Source organism: Vigna unguiculata, chromosome 1 (assembly GCF_037176805.1).
Source record: "Vigna unguiculata cultivar grain cowpea cultivar isolate G323 ecotype 2 chromosome 1, ASM3717680v1, whole genome shotgun sequence".
NCBI classification, from domain to species: domain Eukaryota; kingdom Viridiplantae; phylum Streptophyta; class Magnoliopsida; order Fabales; family Fabaceae; genus Vigna; species Vigna unguiculata.
The window spans coordinates 4,702,735-4,717,265 of record NC_140792.1 but is presented as its reverse complement, the minus strand read 5'-3'; the positions used below and the strand labels follow the sequence as shown (position 1 = coordinate 4,717,265).

The window sequence follows — 14,531 nt, the reverse complement described above, 5'->3', positions numbered from 1 at the left end:
ATTTATGTTAAAGAATTTCTTTTATTTTCTCTCTTTCATATTTTATCTATTTTTCTCACGACATTCTCTAATGTGAAAGAACAATTGTTTTCATCTCGTTAAGAATACTAGTTATATCAAACAATATAATTTGCTTTCAAGTAAAATCAACAGTACGTTGCATGATAATCAATGTATGTGATATTGAAATTGAAGTACTTATGCAAAATCATAAAGTAATATTATAGCATAGATAATCAGCATGAAAACATTAATATGTGATGAAGGAATTAGAAAACTAAGGTTCACAAGAAACATCAAAGAGACCGATTTAATATGCATGATAATCTAATTCTCCGATTTTTAATAATGTTTTGCTTTAAATGATTTAAATATACAAACTCCACCTTGTTCCAAATATTTGAATCTTGCTTTAATCATTCCAATTTTTTCTTTAAAATGGAAAAAGTCGACATCCCTTTCTAGGATAATTGCTCCACCAATTCTTTACTAATTCATCATATCCTCTCACACACATCCAGTAGCCCAAACGGCTTAGAGAACCCATTGATATGAAATATATGTCTGTCAAGTGCTAATTATTTACTACCATTCACCCAATACTATCATTTTGTTTATTCTACTCTTAGCCAAACTATTTATAGGCCTAAACCACAAACCATGTATATTTTCTTCCCGTCAAAGACACTTTCTGTGTGGTATTTGAGATAAATTTAGATATTAAAATAAGAAATTAGAGTACGAATGGCAAATAACAGTTCTGATATATAATATTCATGCATGAGCATAAGAAGCCAAGTGAACAACTAAAGAAGGTTTCTACGCTTCTTGAAGGGAAACAACTTAAAATTTGATAAACTTCTTTTCCTTCGAGCTCTCTACAGTATCCTTGAGACTTCTTTCGAAAGAAAAAGGGTAAGACAACATTCGCTTTGATTTTTCCTTCGAAACCTGGAAGATTGGATCATATGGCCTATCATCTATACACCTGGTAATATTGTTGACAGAGCAAAACGATATTAGAAAGATCAAACCCAAGACAAGCTTCAACTATTTACTTATAAAACATAATATCAAAGTGAGGTTAGACTCTATCCTAACCAGATTTTTTGAACATATTGTTCCACACACAATCGGATCGTTATTGGACCACTCATTTATAGTCTCACACATGAGATGTATATACCTCAATTTGAGAAATTATATTGGAAGTCTTACATCGACTAGATATAAAATCATTGTTAGGAATTTTAGGTCATGCATATATATGACACATAATTAAATGTGTTAGGGCCATTATTTATTAAGCCAAATAATAAAGTGATGAAATACTAAAAGTATTAACATTTTAAAATGGTTGTGGTCCCCTTCTGAAAGCATATACAGATATAATGTACTTACTTTTCAATTATCTATTCCTTTCTTTCTATCGTCATCAAGAGAGAAAACCAAAGGTAGAAGAAATACGGGTACGGGAGGAAGAGGAAGATCAGTAAAGCAAGGAACATCATAATAATGGCTAATTCAGGTACATGATTTGAAATTAGTATGTGACCCCAAACCTTTTTTTTTTTTAATTCCTGCGCGAACCATGATATCTTCTTCCTGTGCGACGGTGGTTCGTTTTTCTCTTTCACGGTGAACCTGTTTTCCTTCTTTGCGTGGGCTCGAGATGATGTGGTGCGGTGGTCTGTTTTTCATCGACGTTTTTCGTCTCCGGCAGCGTCATCGTCACAGCGGAGCGCAATCTCTGTTGCGGTGGTTCGCGTCGAGGGTGGGATTACATCGCGGTGGAGGTGGCTCGCAGCGGCGCCGATCTGATTCGCAGTGGTGGTTTTTCACTGTAACGACGATAGGGGTTTTGCATCAGCGCCAGTGGTGGTGGTTCTTCGATGGCGGCTCAGGTGCGCGACGTAGAGCTCGCATCTCGGACAGTTTTTCGAATCGTAGTGGCTGGTGCTTCCTTGTCGCAGGTGGCTGCATGGTGGGTCTGCTCGCGTCTGTGATGGTGGAATGCGGTCCTGGTTTTTTGGCCGTGGTGAAGCTGCAGAGGATGTGCGCTACTCACGGTGGGGTTTCGCATCAGGTGCAGTGATGGTTCGCAGAGGTGGATATGCAAACTGCGACATGAGTCACGATGGTGCGTTCGTAAAGGAGATAGATAAAACCCTAATTGAATTAAATTAAATTAATTCATTTGAATTTTGGGTTTAAGATATTTGAACATAAGTATTTATTGAAATATAAATAAATATATTTGGTTTTGGAATAAATAAATAATTAAATTCTAGTTTTGTTTAATTTTAAATGAGTTAATTGAATCAAGAAGTCATCAAAGTGACTTCTCTTGAGTAGATAGTTCATACGGGTATTGATTGATCCGAAGGAAGATTAATATTTGGCTGGATTGTATACACACTTGTGATGATAAACATGTGATAATTATAAGAATTTGCTTTGTCGATGATAAATTAATCCAAAGATTGGTTTGTTGTTGGACGTGCTTTATTATCAATGTTTGATCATTACAACAAGATACCACTAGCAGTTGATATTACTGTCCAAAGACTTGATATTAATGGTGCATTGGGTGTCTTGGAATGTGTTAAACCATTATTTGAATATATTTATAATGATTTATTTTATTATGTGAGCTTAATAAGTTAATTCCTCTTTTTTTATATACAGCTACAATTGCTTCTGTATTTGTCAATGTGAATTATGTTCCGATCCTCAATGGAACAAATTTTAAGGACTGGAAGGAGAACATTGAAATTATTCTTGGCTGCATGGATCTAGATCTTGCGTTAAGGACTGAGCAACCCCTTACTCTTACGGCGTATAGAACAAAGGAGGGATTATGAGAAGTGGGATTGCTCAAACCACATGAGCATAATGATCATTAAGCGTGGCATCCCGGAGGTGTTTAGGGGCACTATTTCTGAAGACATAACAACTGCCAAAGAATTCCTTGCTGAGATTGAGAAGCGCTTTGCAAAAAGCGATAAGGCGGAGGCAAGCACTCTTCTTCAAAACTTGATCTCCATGAAATATTAAGGCAAAAGAAATATCAGGGAATACATTATGAGCATGTCTAATATTGTTTTCAAACTCAAGGCACTAAAGCTTGAACTCTGAGAAGACTTACTCATTCATTTGGTGTTGATTTCTCTTCCTGCACAGTTTAATCAGTTTAAAATATCTTATAATTGTCAAAAGGATAAATGGTCTCTTAATGAACTTATTTCATACTGTGTGCAAGAAGAGGAAAGACTAAAGCAAGACAAGACAAAAGGTGATGATTTTGCAAGCACCTCAAAGGCTAAGGGTAAAAGGAAGAGATCGGAGGATCCCAAGAAGGAAGCTGCTAAGGGTCCAGAACAAAAGAAACAATCTCAGGAAAGCAAATGTTTCTTTTGCAATAAGACTGGACACGTAAAAAAGAAATGTGCCAAATATCATGTTTGGCGTGCAAAGGAAGGTATGTTTCTTACTTTGGTCTGTTCTGAAGTCAATTTAGCGTCAGTACCTAGTAACACTTGGTGGTTAGACTTAGGTGCAACTACTAACATCAGTGTTTCTATGAAGGGTTACCTAAACTACCGGAAGCCAACTGATTATGAAAGATGGATATACGTTGGAGATGCACTAGTGCAAAATTGCATTTTTACCTCGCTTTATAGGTCTCGGTTGGTAAGGAACCGAAGCATATAACGGCGCGGTGACATTTTTGCAATTTCAAGCAACTTTTATGCCTCGGTTCAAGAAAAGCCCGAAACCAAAAGGGGTTATAGGCTTCGGTTCAAAAAAAACCGGTGCCAAAAGGTCCTTATATGCTTCGGTTGAATAGACCCGAAGCCAAAAAGGTGACTAGAAATTTCAAAAATGCCACTAGCGGTTACGTCTTTGGCCTCGGGTGGCACTGAACCGGGACCAAATAGGGCTATATGCCTCGGTTATTAATTGAACCGAGGCCATATACTTTAATTAGGGCATCTCCTTTACTTCTTCCTCGCGCGCCGCTGCTCCATCTCTCTCTGCGACAACACTCTCCTCACTCTTCCCCTCTGCGCACACTCTCCTCACTGTTCCACCACCACCCCACACTCACTGTTCCCCTCTGCGCACACTCTCCTCACTCTCCTCACGGAAGAACTGGTTTACGAAGAGGAGAACAACGCAACGCAGAGTCTCCGTCACCCTCGGAACCGCCGCCGCTACAGTCTTCACGGTGGACAACGCAACGCAAACCCTAATCCCTCTCACGGCTGCGCGGCCCTGCTCGCCTGGGACTACGTCAACGATTGACGCCGGCACGCATTCGCTGCCACCACGCCAGCCACCGACACTGGGTCCGCGAGCACCAAGGAAACCAGCCCTCCGGCCGCCACGACAACGACCACTCCTGTCCGAGACTCCGACTCTCTGTTTCTCTATTTCTGATTTGTTCTTGGGTGTGAACGTTTGGGGAAGATGAAATGTGAGAGCTTTGTGCTGGGACGGGGTTCTGATTCGGTGTGATGTTGTATTGCAGGGAAGCGGAGGAGGAGGCGGAGGAGGAGGAAGAAGAGAAGGAGAATGAGGCGGATGACGGTGGTGACGCGGAGGTCCGTTAAACCTATCATCAAGAACGTGCAGAGGGACATGTCTCGTGAAAATTTTAATTAAAAAAAAATATTTTTACCTATGGCTCCGGTTCAGTTAGAACCGAGGCATAAAAGAGACTTTATGGTTTCGGGTAACAACCGAGGCCAAAAGAGGTACCTTTTGGCCTCACCCCAATATGCCTCGGTTCCAGACCCGAGGCAAAATGAAGAAAATGACCGGGGCAAAAAGCCCTTATTGCACTGGTGATGGCAAATCGGTGGAGGTGGAGACTATTGGGCATTTTAGATTATTGTTATGTACTGATTTTTATTTGGATTTGAAAGACACTTTTGTTGTGCCATCATTTAGACGAAATTTAATTTCAGTTTCTTATTTGGACAAATCAGGTTATTCTTGTTCATTTGGAAATAATGAATTCAATTTGTCTTTTAATTCAAATATTGTTGGAACTGGTTCACTTTTGGCTTATGATAATCTATATTTGCTTGATACTGTGACCACCTATAATGAAACCCTCAATACAGAATCTCGTGGTACTAAATGTAAAATTGACAATACTCACTCGGGAGCATTATGACACAAGCGCTTAGGTCACATCTCTAAAAATAAATTTAAACGACTTGTGTCAAATGGAATCTTAGAGTCCATTGACTTCACAAACTTTGATGTTTGTTTTTAATGCATTAAGGGCAAACAGACCAAAGCGGAGAGATTAGGTGCATATAGAACTTCAGGCGTCTTAGAGTTGATTCATACGAATATTTGTGGGCCATTTCCTACACCTTCATGGAATGGTCAGCAATACTTTATATCATTCATAGACGATTACTCAAGATATGCATACTTATTTCTTATACATGAAAAATCACAGTTTTTGGATGTGTTCAAATCTTTTAAAGTTGAAGTTGAAAATCAACTCAACAAAAAAATTAAGTCTGTTAGATCTGACCGTGGTGGTGAGTACTATGACAGATATGATGGATCAGGTGAACAGCGTCCAAGACCTTTTGCCAAGTACCTAGAGGAATGTGAAATTGTCCCACAGTACACCATGCCGCTGAGAAACGAAACTAGACTCTTAAGGATATGGTAAGGAGTATGATTTGTCATTCCACCTTACCAGAGTCACTATAGGGGGAGGCACTAAAGACAACATCTTATATTCTAAACAGAGTACCAACTAAAACAGGTACCAAAACACCTTATGAGCTTTGGATTGGGCGAAAGCCTAGTCTAAAGCAATTCCATGTGTGGGGTTGTCCAGCTGAGGCAAGGCCTTATAAGCCAAATGAAAAGAAATTGGACTCTCGAACAGTAAGTAGTTACTTTATTGGTTATTCTGAAAGATCCAAGGGATATAAATTTTATGATCTCACATTAAAGACAATTTTTGAGATAGGGACTGCTGCATTTTTTGAGGATATTGAGTTTGGGGGAAGAATAAGATTAGGAAATTTGTCTTGGAGGAAGAATCGGTAAAAATTCCAGAACTGATTCAAATAGTTACTTTTGATGAAGTAAGTTCGGAACCTCCACAAAACATTGCCGATGAACCCCATACTCAAGATGATTTGGGTATTCGTGAAGAACAAACTCAAGATCCTCAACAACCTATGCTTCATGAGCCAACACCTTTGCGGAGATCCATGAGAGAAAGGAGAAGTGCCATTTCAGATGATTATGTTGTATTTCTCCAAGAAAATGAAGATCCTAACAATGGTGTGATGGAAGATGATCCAATCATCGTCCGTCAAGCCATACATGATCCTAATTCAGAAAAATAGATTGAAGCAATGAGTGAAGAGTATAAATCCATGCAAGACAATAAGGTTTGGGAACTTGTTCCATTACTAGAGGGTGTGAAACCCATTGGTTGTAAATGGTTATTTAAGACCAAACGGGATTTTAGAGGTAATGTGGAGAGGTATAAAGCTCGTCTTGTAGCTAAGGGATTTACTCAAAAAGAAGGGATTGACTTTAAAGAGACTTTTTCTCTAGTTTCATCAAAAGACTCTTTTAGAACAATTATGGATCTTGTTGCACATTATGATTTGGAGCTTCATCAAATGGATGTCAAAACGGCGTTTCTCAATGGTGACATTGATGAGACGATCTATATGGTGCAACCAAAAAATTTTGTGTCAAGAGACCTAAAGAATATGGTTTGCAAATTGAAAAAAATTCATTTATGGACTAAAACAAACATCCCGTCAATGGTACCATAAATTTCATCAAGTAATTCTGTCATTTGGCTTCGAGATGAATCTTGTTGATGATTGTGTGTATCACAAGTTTAAGGGGAGCAAATATATTTTCCTGATCTTGTATGTTGATGACATTCTGCTTGCCACTAATGATATATACATATTGCACGAAACCAAGAAATTTCTGTCAAAGAATTTTGAAATGAAAGTTGTTGATGACGCCTCCTTTGTATTATTAGGAATTCAGATACACCGAGATCGATCTCGGAGTATTTTAGGATTATCACAAAGGAGGTATATCGATAAAATTCTTAAAAGGTTTAGCATGCATGAATGTAAATTCGGGGACACTCCAGTTGCTAAGGGAGACAAGTTCAGTCTCAATCAGTGCCCAAAGGGGAATTTGGAAATTGAGGAAATGTAGAAGATTTCTTATGCATCAGCGGTAGGGAGTTTGATGTATGTCCAAGTATGTACGCGTCCAGACATAGCATACATAGTTGGGGTTCTAGGCATATACTTAAGCAATCCAGGAATGGACCATTAGAAAGCAGCAAAGAGCGCCATGAGATATTTAAAGAGAACAAAAGGTTATATGCTCACATACAGGAGGTTAGACCAGTTGGAGATCACTGGTTTTTTGACTCAGATTTTGCAGGATGTCAAGATAGCTTGAAATCTACTTCATGTTACATTTTTATGTTGGCAGGTGGTGCAGTTTCTTGGCGCAATGTCAAGCAAACCCTTACAGCTTCATCCACCATGGCAGCAGAATTTGTAGCATGCTTTGAGACATCTAATCACGGAATATGGCTGAGAAATTGTCACAGGGCTGAAAATTGTGGAAGGCATTGAAAGACCACTTAAGTTATATTGTGACAACAAATCAGCTGTATTGTATTCCAACAACAATAGGAGTTCGACTAAGTCAAAGCACATCGACATTAAGTTCCTAGTTGTTAAGGAAAGAGTACATAGTGGGCAAATTTCCATAGAACATTTAGGGACAACCTCCATGATTGTAGATCCTCTAACCAAAGGACTTCCACCCAAGGTCTTTCATGAGCATGTTGCTCACATGAGTGTTTTACAATTTGAGGAATCTGAGGTTTAGTGGGAGATAGACATTTTCATATGTTTTGTGTTCTATGTTTAATTTCTTGTATGCATACATTGAACTTTCAAACATATTTGATTATCTATAAATATGTGGTTTTAATTATTTCACTTTGTACATTAAGATTATTATATCAATCTCATTAAGTTAAAGTTTGGGCCAGTTGAAAATAGATGTGTGTGTACAAATCACCTTCACATAATTTTTCATGCTACACATTTCATGATGAATCCATGTCATTTGGTTGTGTCAGAATTAGTGATCATTGTTGGTTTTAGTTGCGATTGATGCAATAAAAAAACTGGACGGGACTTTTGGAGTATGCTCAAGTAATATAATGACAATTTTGAGCTCATAAAGTCTAACACATTTATAAGATTGTAAGGACATATGTATTTGTGACCAGTGGGAGATTGTTAGCAATTTTGGGTCATGCATATATATGATACATAATTAAATGTGTTAGAGCCATTATTTATTAAGCCAAATAATAAAGTGATCTGACTAAATTAAAGTTTTGGCTAAAGGCATATGTCATGAAAATAAATATTGTGTAGAGACCATAAAGTAATTTCTAATTTGATGAGGGGTCAAATTAGAAATACTAAAACTTAAGTAATTAACAGTTTAAAATGGTTGTGGTCCCCTTCTGAGAGCATATAGAGACATAACGTACTTCTGAAGTTCATGTTCCTTTCTCTCTATCCCCATCAAGAGAGAAAACCAAAGGAAAATAAGGGTGCTCTACAGGAAGAAGATCAATGGATCAGTAGTGCTCTAAAGAAGGGAACATCATTATTATGGCTAATTCAGATATGCTTCTGTTTACAATTTACAGCATGTTAATGAGTGATATAACTTATGATTAATTGTTAGAATTAATATTAGGATCATATTCTGTATATGCTAACAATAATTTTATAATATATAATTGGAATGAAAACCTCACCTTAATTTAAGCTGGTTTTATATAATTAAGGTAGACTTAAAATTTTTTATTCCTGACCATTCATGTATGAAAAACATCATCATATATAATCCCATGCTAAGAAAGGATATACTATCCCACACCAGTTGTATAGTAACTTTTTTTTGATTTTAGTAAATTATAATGGATGTTCAGGTTTTACACGAATTGTATGCAATCTTGAAACTGAAAATAATTATACTCACTTCTCCGGAAGTTTCAATGTTGGGTATAAACCACGTAAAATCTTCACAATATCTGAGTAGTGTGCCACCCTCTGAACTAGTAAATATCTTCCACTGTACGAAGGATGCCCCGCAGGATACCCCATTACAAAAAGATGAGCAGATGCAACATCTCTCACGTCCACAAATCCCAAAGTTTCATTTTTAAATGTTTGCGAACCTGTATCAAAGGACATGGAACAGTTTCTTCAATTATAAAAGAATTATTAGTTCAGCAAAATATCGTAACATAACTATTATCCCTCCCTTTCATATTCCATTTTAATTTATTTCCTTAATTATTCTTTTATTACTTCCATAACATAGCTTGAGTTGGATCAAAAAGTAAATAGTAATTACCATTAATTAAATTCAAAATTGCAGCAGAACTAGTATTAAGTACTGGTGGCAAGAGAGGTCCGATAACCAATCCTGGGTTCATTATAACCAAGTCAATATTGTTTTCTTTCGCAAATTTCCAGGCAGCATCTTCGACCAAAGTCTTTGAGAGGTTATACCATAACTAAAACACAAATAAGAAATAGCAAGAAATGTGAAGAACAAGGTGATATAATATAGTATAGTAGTAAGGATTAAGATGTAATGAAAGTTTATGAGATGAAACAGAACATACCCCATTTCTCTTACAGTATTCTGGGTCAGAATACCAAGTCTCGTCAACCACTACATTAGGGTTTTTAGGCCTCTCGTTGAACGCAACTGCAGCAATACAAGAAGTTAGAATCACTCGCTTCAGCGTCGGCGATTTCGCGCACGATTTCAGAACATTCAGAGTCCCCTTCACAGCTGGATCCAACAACTCAGTCTGAAATACATAAAAGCGAAAACAAATTATTATACGGCCACAGATGAAACAAGTGAACAAATCGAATTGCAATCGAAACAAACCTGTGGATCCTTGGCATCTTCGAAAAAGTGAGAAGCAGTGTGGAACACAATGGTACAACCTTCAACGGCAGAGTCAAAGGAACCTTCTTCTAGAAGATCGGCTTTGAAGAGTTTCAATCTCTCCTTCGTGGCATCACATCTGAGCAAGTGCTTTACCTTTTTGGGATCATCTGCACATCGCAAATTATCCAATCTTTAATCTTCCAAATGGTAATGCATCACCATCACCACTAATAATCACCGACGAAAACAAAAGTTATAGAACACAAAAAAAAAACACGTACTTGTGTCGCGAACGGTGGCCCTCACGTTATTGTAACGGCGTTGTAGAAGAAGCTTGACGATCCAGGAACCAATGTTACCGGAAGCTCCGGTAACACACACTAATTTTTCCATTTCATCTTCCACTTTCACTTTTTCCTCTTCCTCTTCCTCTTCCTCTTCCATGGGTTATGTTCTTCTGCTCTGTGCTCTTAGCCGAGTGTTGAGTTTGTGCAATGTTCAATGAATCTCAAACTGAGGTTTTAAAAGAAACAAAGTGTTGTTCGGAAGAGCGCATGGCTCGATAGAAATACATAGGCAAATAGACATGCAAAAAACGCGAACCATGCGGATCAAATTAAATTATAGCCCATAGTTAGCTATGCGATTCTAAATATGCGAATAATTAGTTTTTTCGTTATTTTAAACTTTTGATACAAAAGTATTCGGATTCAAATCATAAAAAATTCAATTTATTTTTAATTTTTATTTATTTATTACTTTAACTATAATATTAATTATAAATAATATTATTATAGGTATTATTATTATAAATATTATTATTATTATTACCATCATATTTAATTTTAAAAATTGGCATTCTGAAAATATTATATTTTTAACCCACATATTAATTTTTATTATTATCTATAATAATAATAATTATTATTATTATAAATATAATTGTTATTATTATTATCATTATTATAAATTATAATTATTTTATTTTAATATTATTATTATCAATTATAATATAGTTATTATTGTTATTATCAATTATATTATAATAATAATTATTATTATCAACTCTAACTATAATTATAATAATAATTATTATTATTATTATTATTATTAACTATAATTTTTAATATTATTATTATTAATAAGAAATATAACTATCATAATAGTTATTATTTTTTTATTTTCATTATTATGGTTTGATACACATTTAATGTTTAGTTATTATGTATCGATCATGTTTCAATTACTTATCCTTTTTATTTGTTTTATTGTTCATTTATCTTTATATTTGAACAATTATTTTAATTCAAAAAAATAACTACTAAAATTAATAAAATAATAAAATTGAAAATTATTTTTTTATTATAAATAATTATTTAAATTAAAAATATAATAATTGAGAGGACAAAATTGAAAAAACTAAAAAAGACACCAAAGATGTTTATCTCTTTATATATGTAGTTGTATTATTATTATTATTATTATTATTATTATTATTATTATTATTATTATTAATATAGTGGTATTATTATTATTATTATTATAGTTACACACATATTTTACTTTTATTTATTACAAGATCATATCTATATTACTCGCACTTTTTGTTTGTTTTTTGTTCATTTTATCTCTATGTCTGTGTAATTATTTGAATTAAAAAATAGTTACTAAAATAAGTAAAAGGATAAAATTAAAAAATAATTATTTATTATGAAGAATTATTGAAATTTAACAAATAGTAATTAAGAGGATAAAATTGTAAAAATAAAAGATGACACAAAAAATGAGTATCTCGTAGTTGTTGTTGTATTATTATTATTATTATTATTGTTATTATTACTACGGGATATTATTATTATTATTATTATAGTGAGACACACATCTTAATTTTATTTACTACTTGATTATATTTGTCTTTTTTATTTGTTTTGTTGTTAATGTATATATTTATATATAATTATAGATTATTATCTTTAAAATTAACCTTAGTATTAGCATTGACATTAATATTTATAACTTAAACATTATTATTATTATCATTAGTTTGTTATTATTGGTATAATTATTATTATTATTTTTATTATTATTATTCATAGTGGTGTTATTATTAGAAGTGTTTTTTCTTATTATAAAAAATGTTATTATACTAAATACTTTGGTAAATAGCTTTTTAATCTTTTAAAAAATTTACAATTTATAATTTATACTAATATTAGTATTACTATTTTTAGTGATTAAATAAATATAATAACAATTATATTATTATTTTAAAAATATTTGAAATAAAAAAAATTGTGCGTATATGCATCGTCATAGACTATTATAATTAATTCGTAAAATCAATTAATTGCACCACATTTTAATATTAATTTTATTTATTATATTTAAAACCTAATTTACTATTTATTACTTTAATAATAACATTTACAACCATATAACTTAATTTCTATGATATTTATTATTTTATTTTTATATTATTACTATTGTTATCAATTATAACTATTATTATTATTATTATTATTATTATTAAATCTAACTATAACTATAGTTATTATTATTTTTAATTATAATTATTATTATTAACTATAATTATTATGGTCGTTATTATTATCAACTAGAAATATTATTATCATTATTATTAACTATAATTATTTTTATTATTATATTACTATTATTATTATTATTATTATTATTATTAAGAACTATAATTATTATAATAGTTACTAGTGTAAACATAGGCGTGATAGGCGCTATCATGCGTGTGTGTATGCATTTTTTTTAAATATGCGTAATATTTTATTAGTAAGTAATGATATTGTAATGTTATTAAGTTAATATATAAATAAAATTATATTTATTAAAAATAAAGTAAAATATATCAGAACAGATGAGAGAATAACAATTGACAAAATAAAGATAAAAAAGAAGAAGCATAAATAAACGGTTTTATAAAAAAAAAAGCTTGTAAATGTAATATTTAATTTTCAAAAAATTAATAATAAATATATTTGAAGGGTAAAATTGGTATTTTTAAATGTGGGCACAAAAAAAAGAATCATCTTTATATATTGTTATAAATTATTATTATTATTATTATTATTATTATTGTTATTGTTGTTGTTGTTGTTTTTATTATTATGATTAAATACACATTTTACTTTTACTTACTACGTAGGGATCATGATTATATATATTTGAACAATTATTTCAATTCAAAAAATAGTTACTAAAATTAGTAAAATAATAAACTGAAAAATATTTTTTTATCATAAATAATTACTTAAATTTAAAATATAATAATTAAGAGAATAAAATCGAAAAAAAAGACACCAAATATATTTATCTCTTTATGTATATAGTTGCATTAATATTTATTATTATTATTATTATTACTATTATCATTTTTATCACTACGAGATATTATTATAGTGGTATTATTATTATTATTATTATTATAGCAAGGAGGGGAGCTTTGGAAAACAAGGAAAAATTCATTGGAATTGTTTGAAGCTAAAACACCAGGTAAGGGGAGCTGCACCTAATTGATTAATGTGTGAATAATTCATGTTTTGGTTGTATGTTGAATGCATGAGAGTCTTTTTCTTTAATTTTTGATGTCAAAATCATGAGATTCACATATAACTGTGTGTTATCGAGATCACGTGATTAAACTGTACACAAATGAAATCTGAAAGCATAATTGGGGTCTTTATGTGCAATTGGGGGATTGGGTTGAATTAGTGGTGCAACCTAGTTCTTTCCGCATAACCTGATGCGGTGTTAAAAAAAAACATATCTGTGATCTATTTCGTTTTGTATGTTCTTACATTTTCATTGGTGGCACTGCAAGGGTAGAATTAAATAAATAAGTTTTTTTCTTTAATAGGTTCAAGACAATGGTTATTTTGATCGGATTCAAATATTATAAAATTTAATTTATTTTTAATTTTTATTTATTTATTACTTTAACTATAATATTAATTATAAATAATATTATTATAGGTATTATTATTATAAATATTATTATTACTATTATTATTATTATCATATTTAATTTAAAAAATTGGCATTCTGAAAATATTATATTTTTAACCCACATAATAATTTTTATTTTTATCCATAATAATAATAATTATTATTATTATTATTATTATTATTATTATAAATATAATTGTTATTATTATTATCATTATTATAAATTATAATTATTTTATTTTAATATTATTATTATCATTAGTATTGTAATTATGGAGTTGTATCTCTTGGGTCATTATAACAAAATTGCAAATTAGCAAGGGAAATTAGTGAGGGAATATACTTCTAACTAATTTCTCACTAATTAGTTAGGGATCTACGGCAAAATTATTTTGTAGCTAATTTGTGAGGGAAATTAGCGATGCAATTTATTTCTTACCAATTTCTCGCTATTTAGCGAGGGATCAATGACAAAAAAAAATCGTAGCTAATTTGTAAGGGAAATTAGCGAGGGAATATATTTC

At 32.2% G+C, this 14,531-nt stretch overlaps 1 protein-coding gene across 2 annotated transcripts; it reads right to left on the bottom strand.

The window, feature by feature from the left end:
* Positions 1 to 756: 756 nt before the first annotated feature.
* LOC114196166 (cinnamoyl-CoA reductase CAD2-like) lies at positions 757 to 10,566 on the bottom strand. Of its 2 annotated transcripts, none has more exons than XM_028086722.2 (6): positions 10,314 to 10,566; positions 10,030 to 10,199; positions 9,755 to 9,946; positions 9,481 to 9,643; positions 9,103 to 9,301; positions 757 to 988 (listed from the first exon to the last, which is right to left on the bottom strand). In XM_028086722.2, the coding sequence occupies exons 1-6, from the start codon at positions 10,474 to 10,476 to the stop codon at positions 844 to 846; spliced, it is 1,032 nt and encodes a 343-aa protein (XP_027942523.1). In that variant the 5' UTR covers positions 10,477 to 10,566; the 3' UTR covers positions 757 to 843. The 2 variants fall into 2 exon arrangements, with proteins under 2 accessions (XP_027942523.1, XP_085526368.1); XM_085670242.1 differs by lacking the exon at positions 757 to 988 and adding an exon at positions 8,480 to 8,673.
* Between the last annotated feature and the right edge of the window lie 3,965 nt (positions 10,567 to 14,531).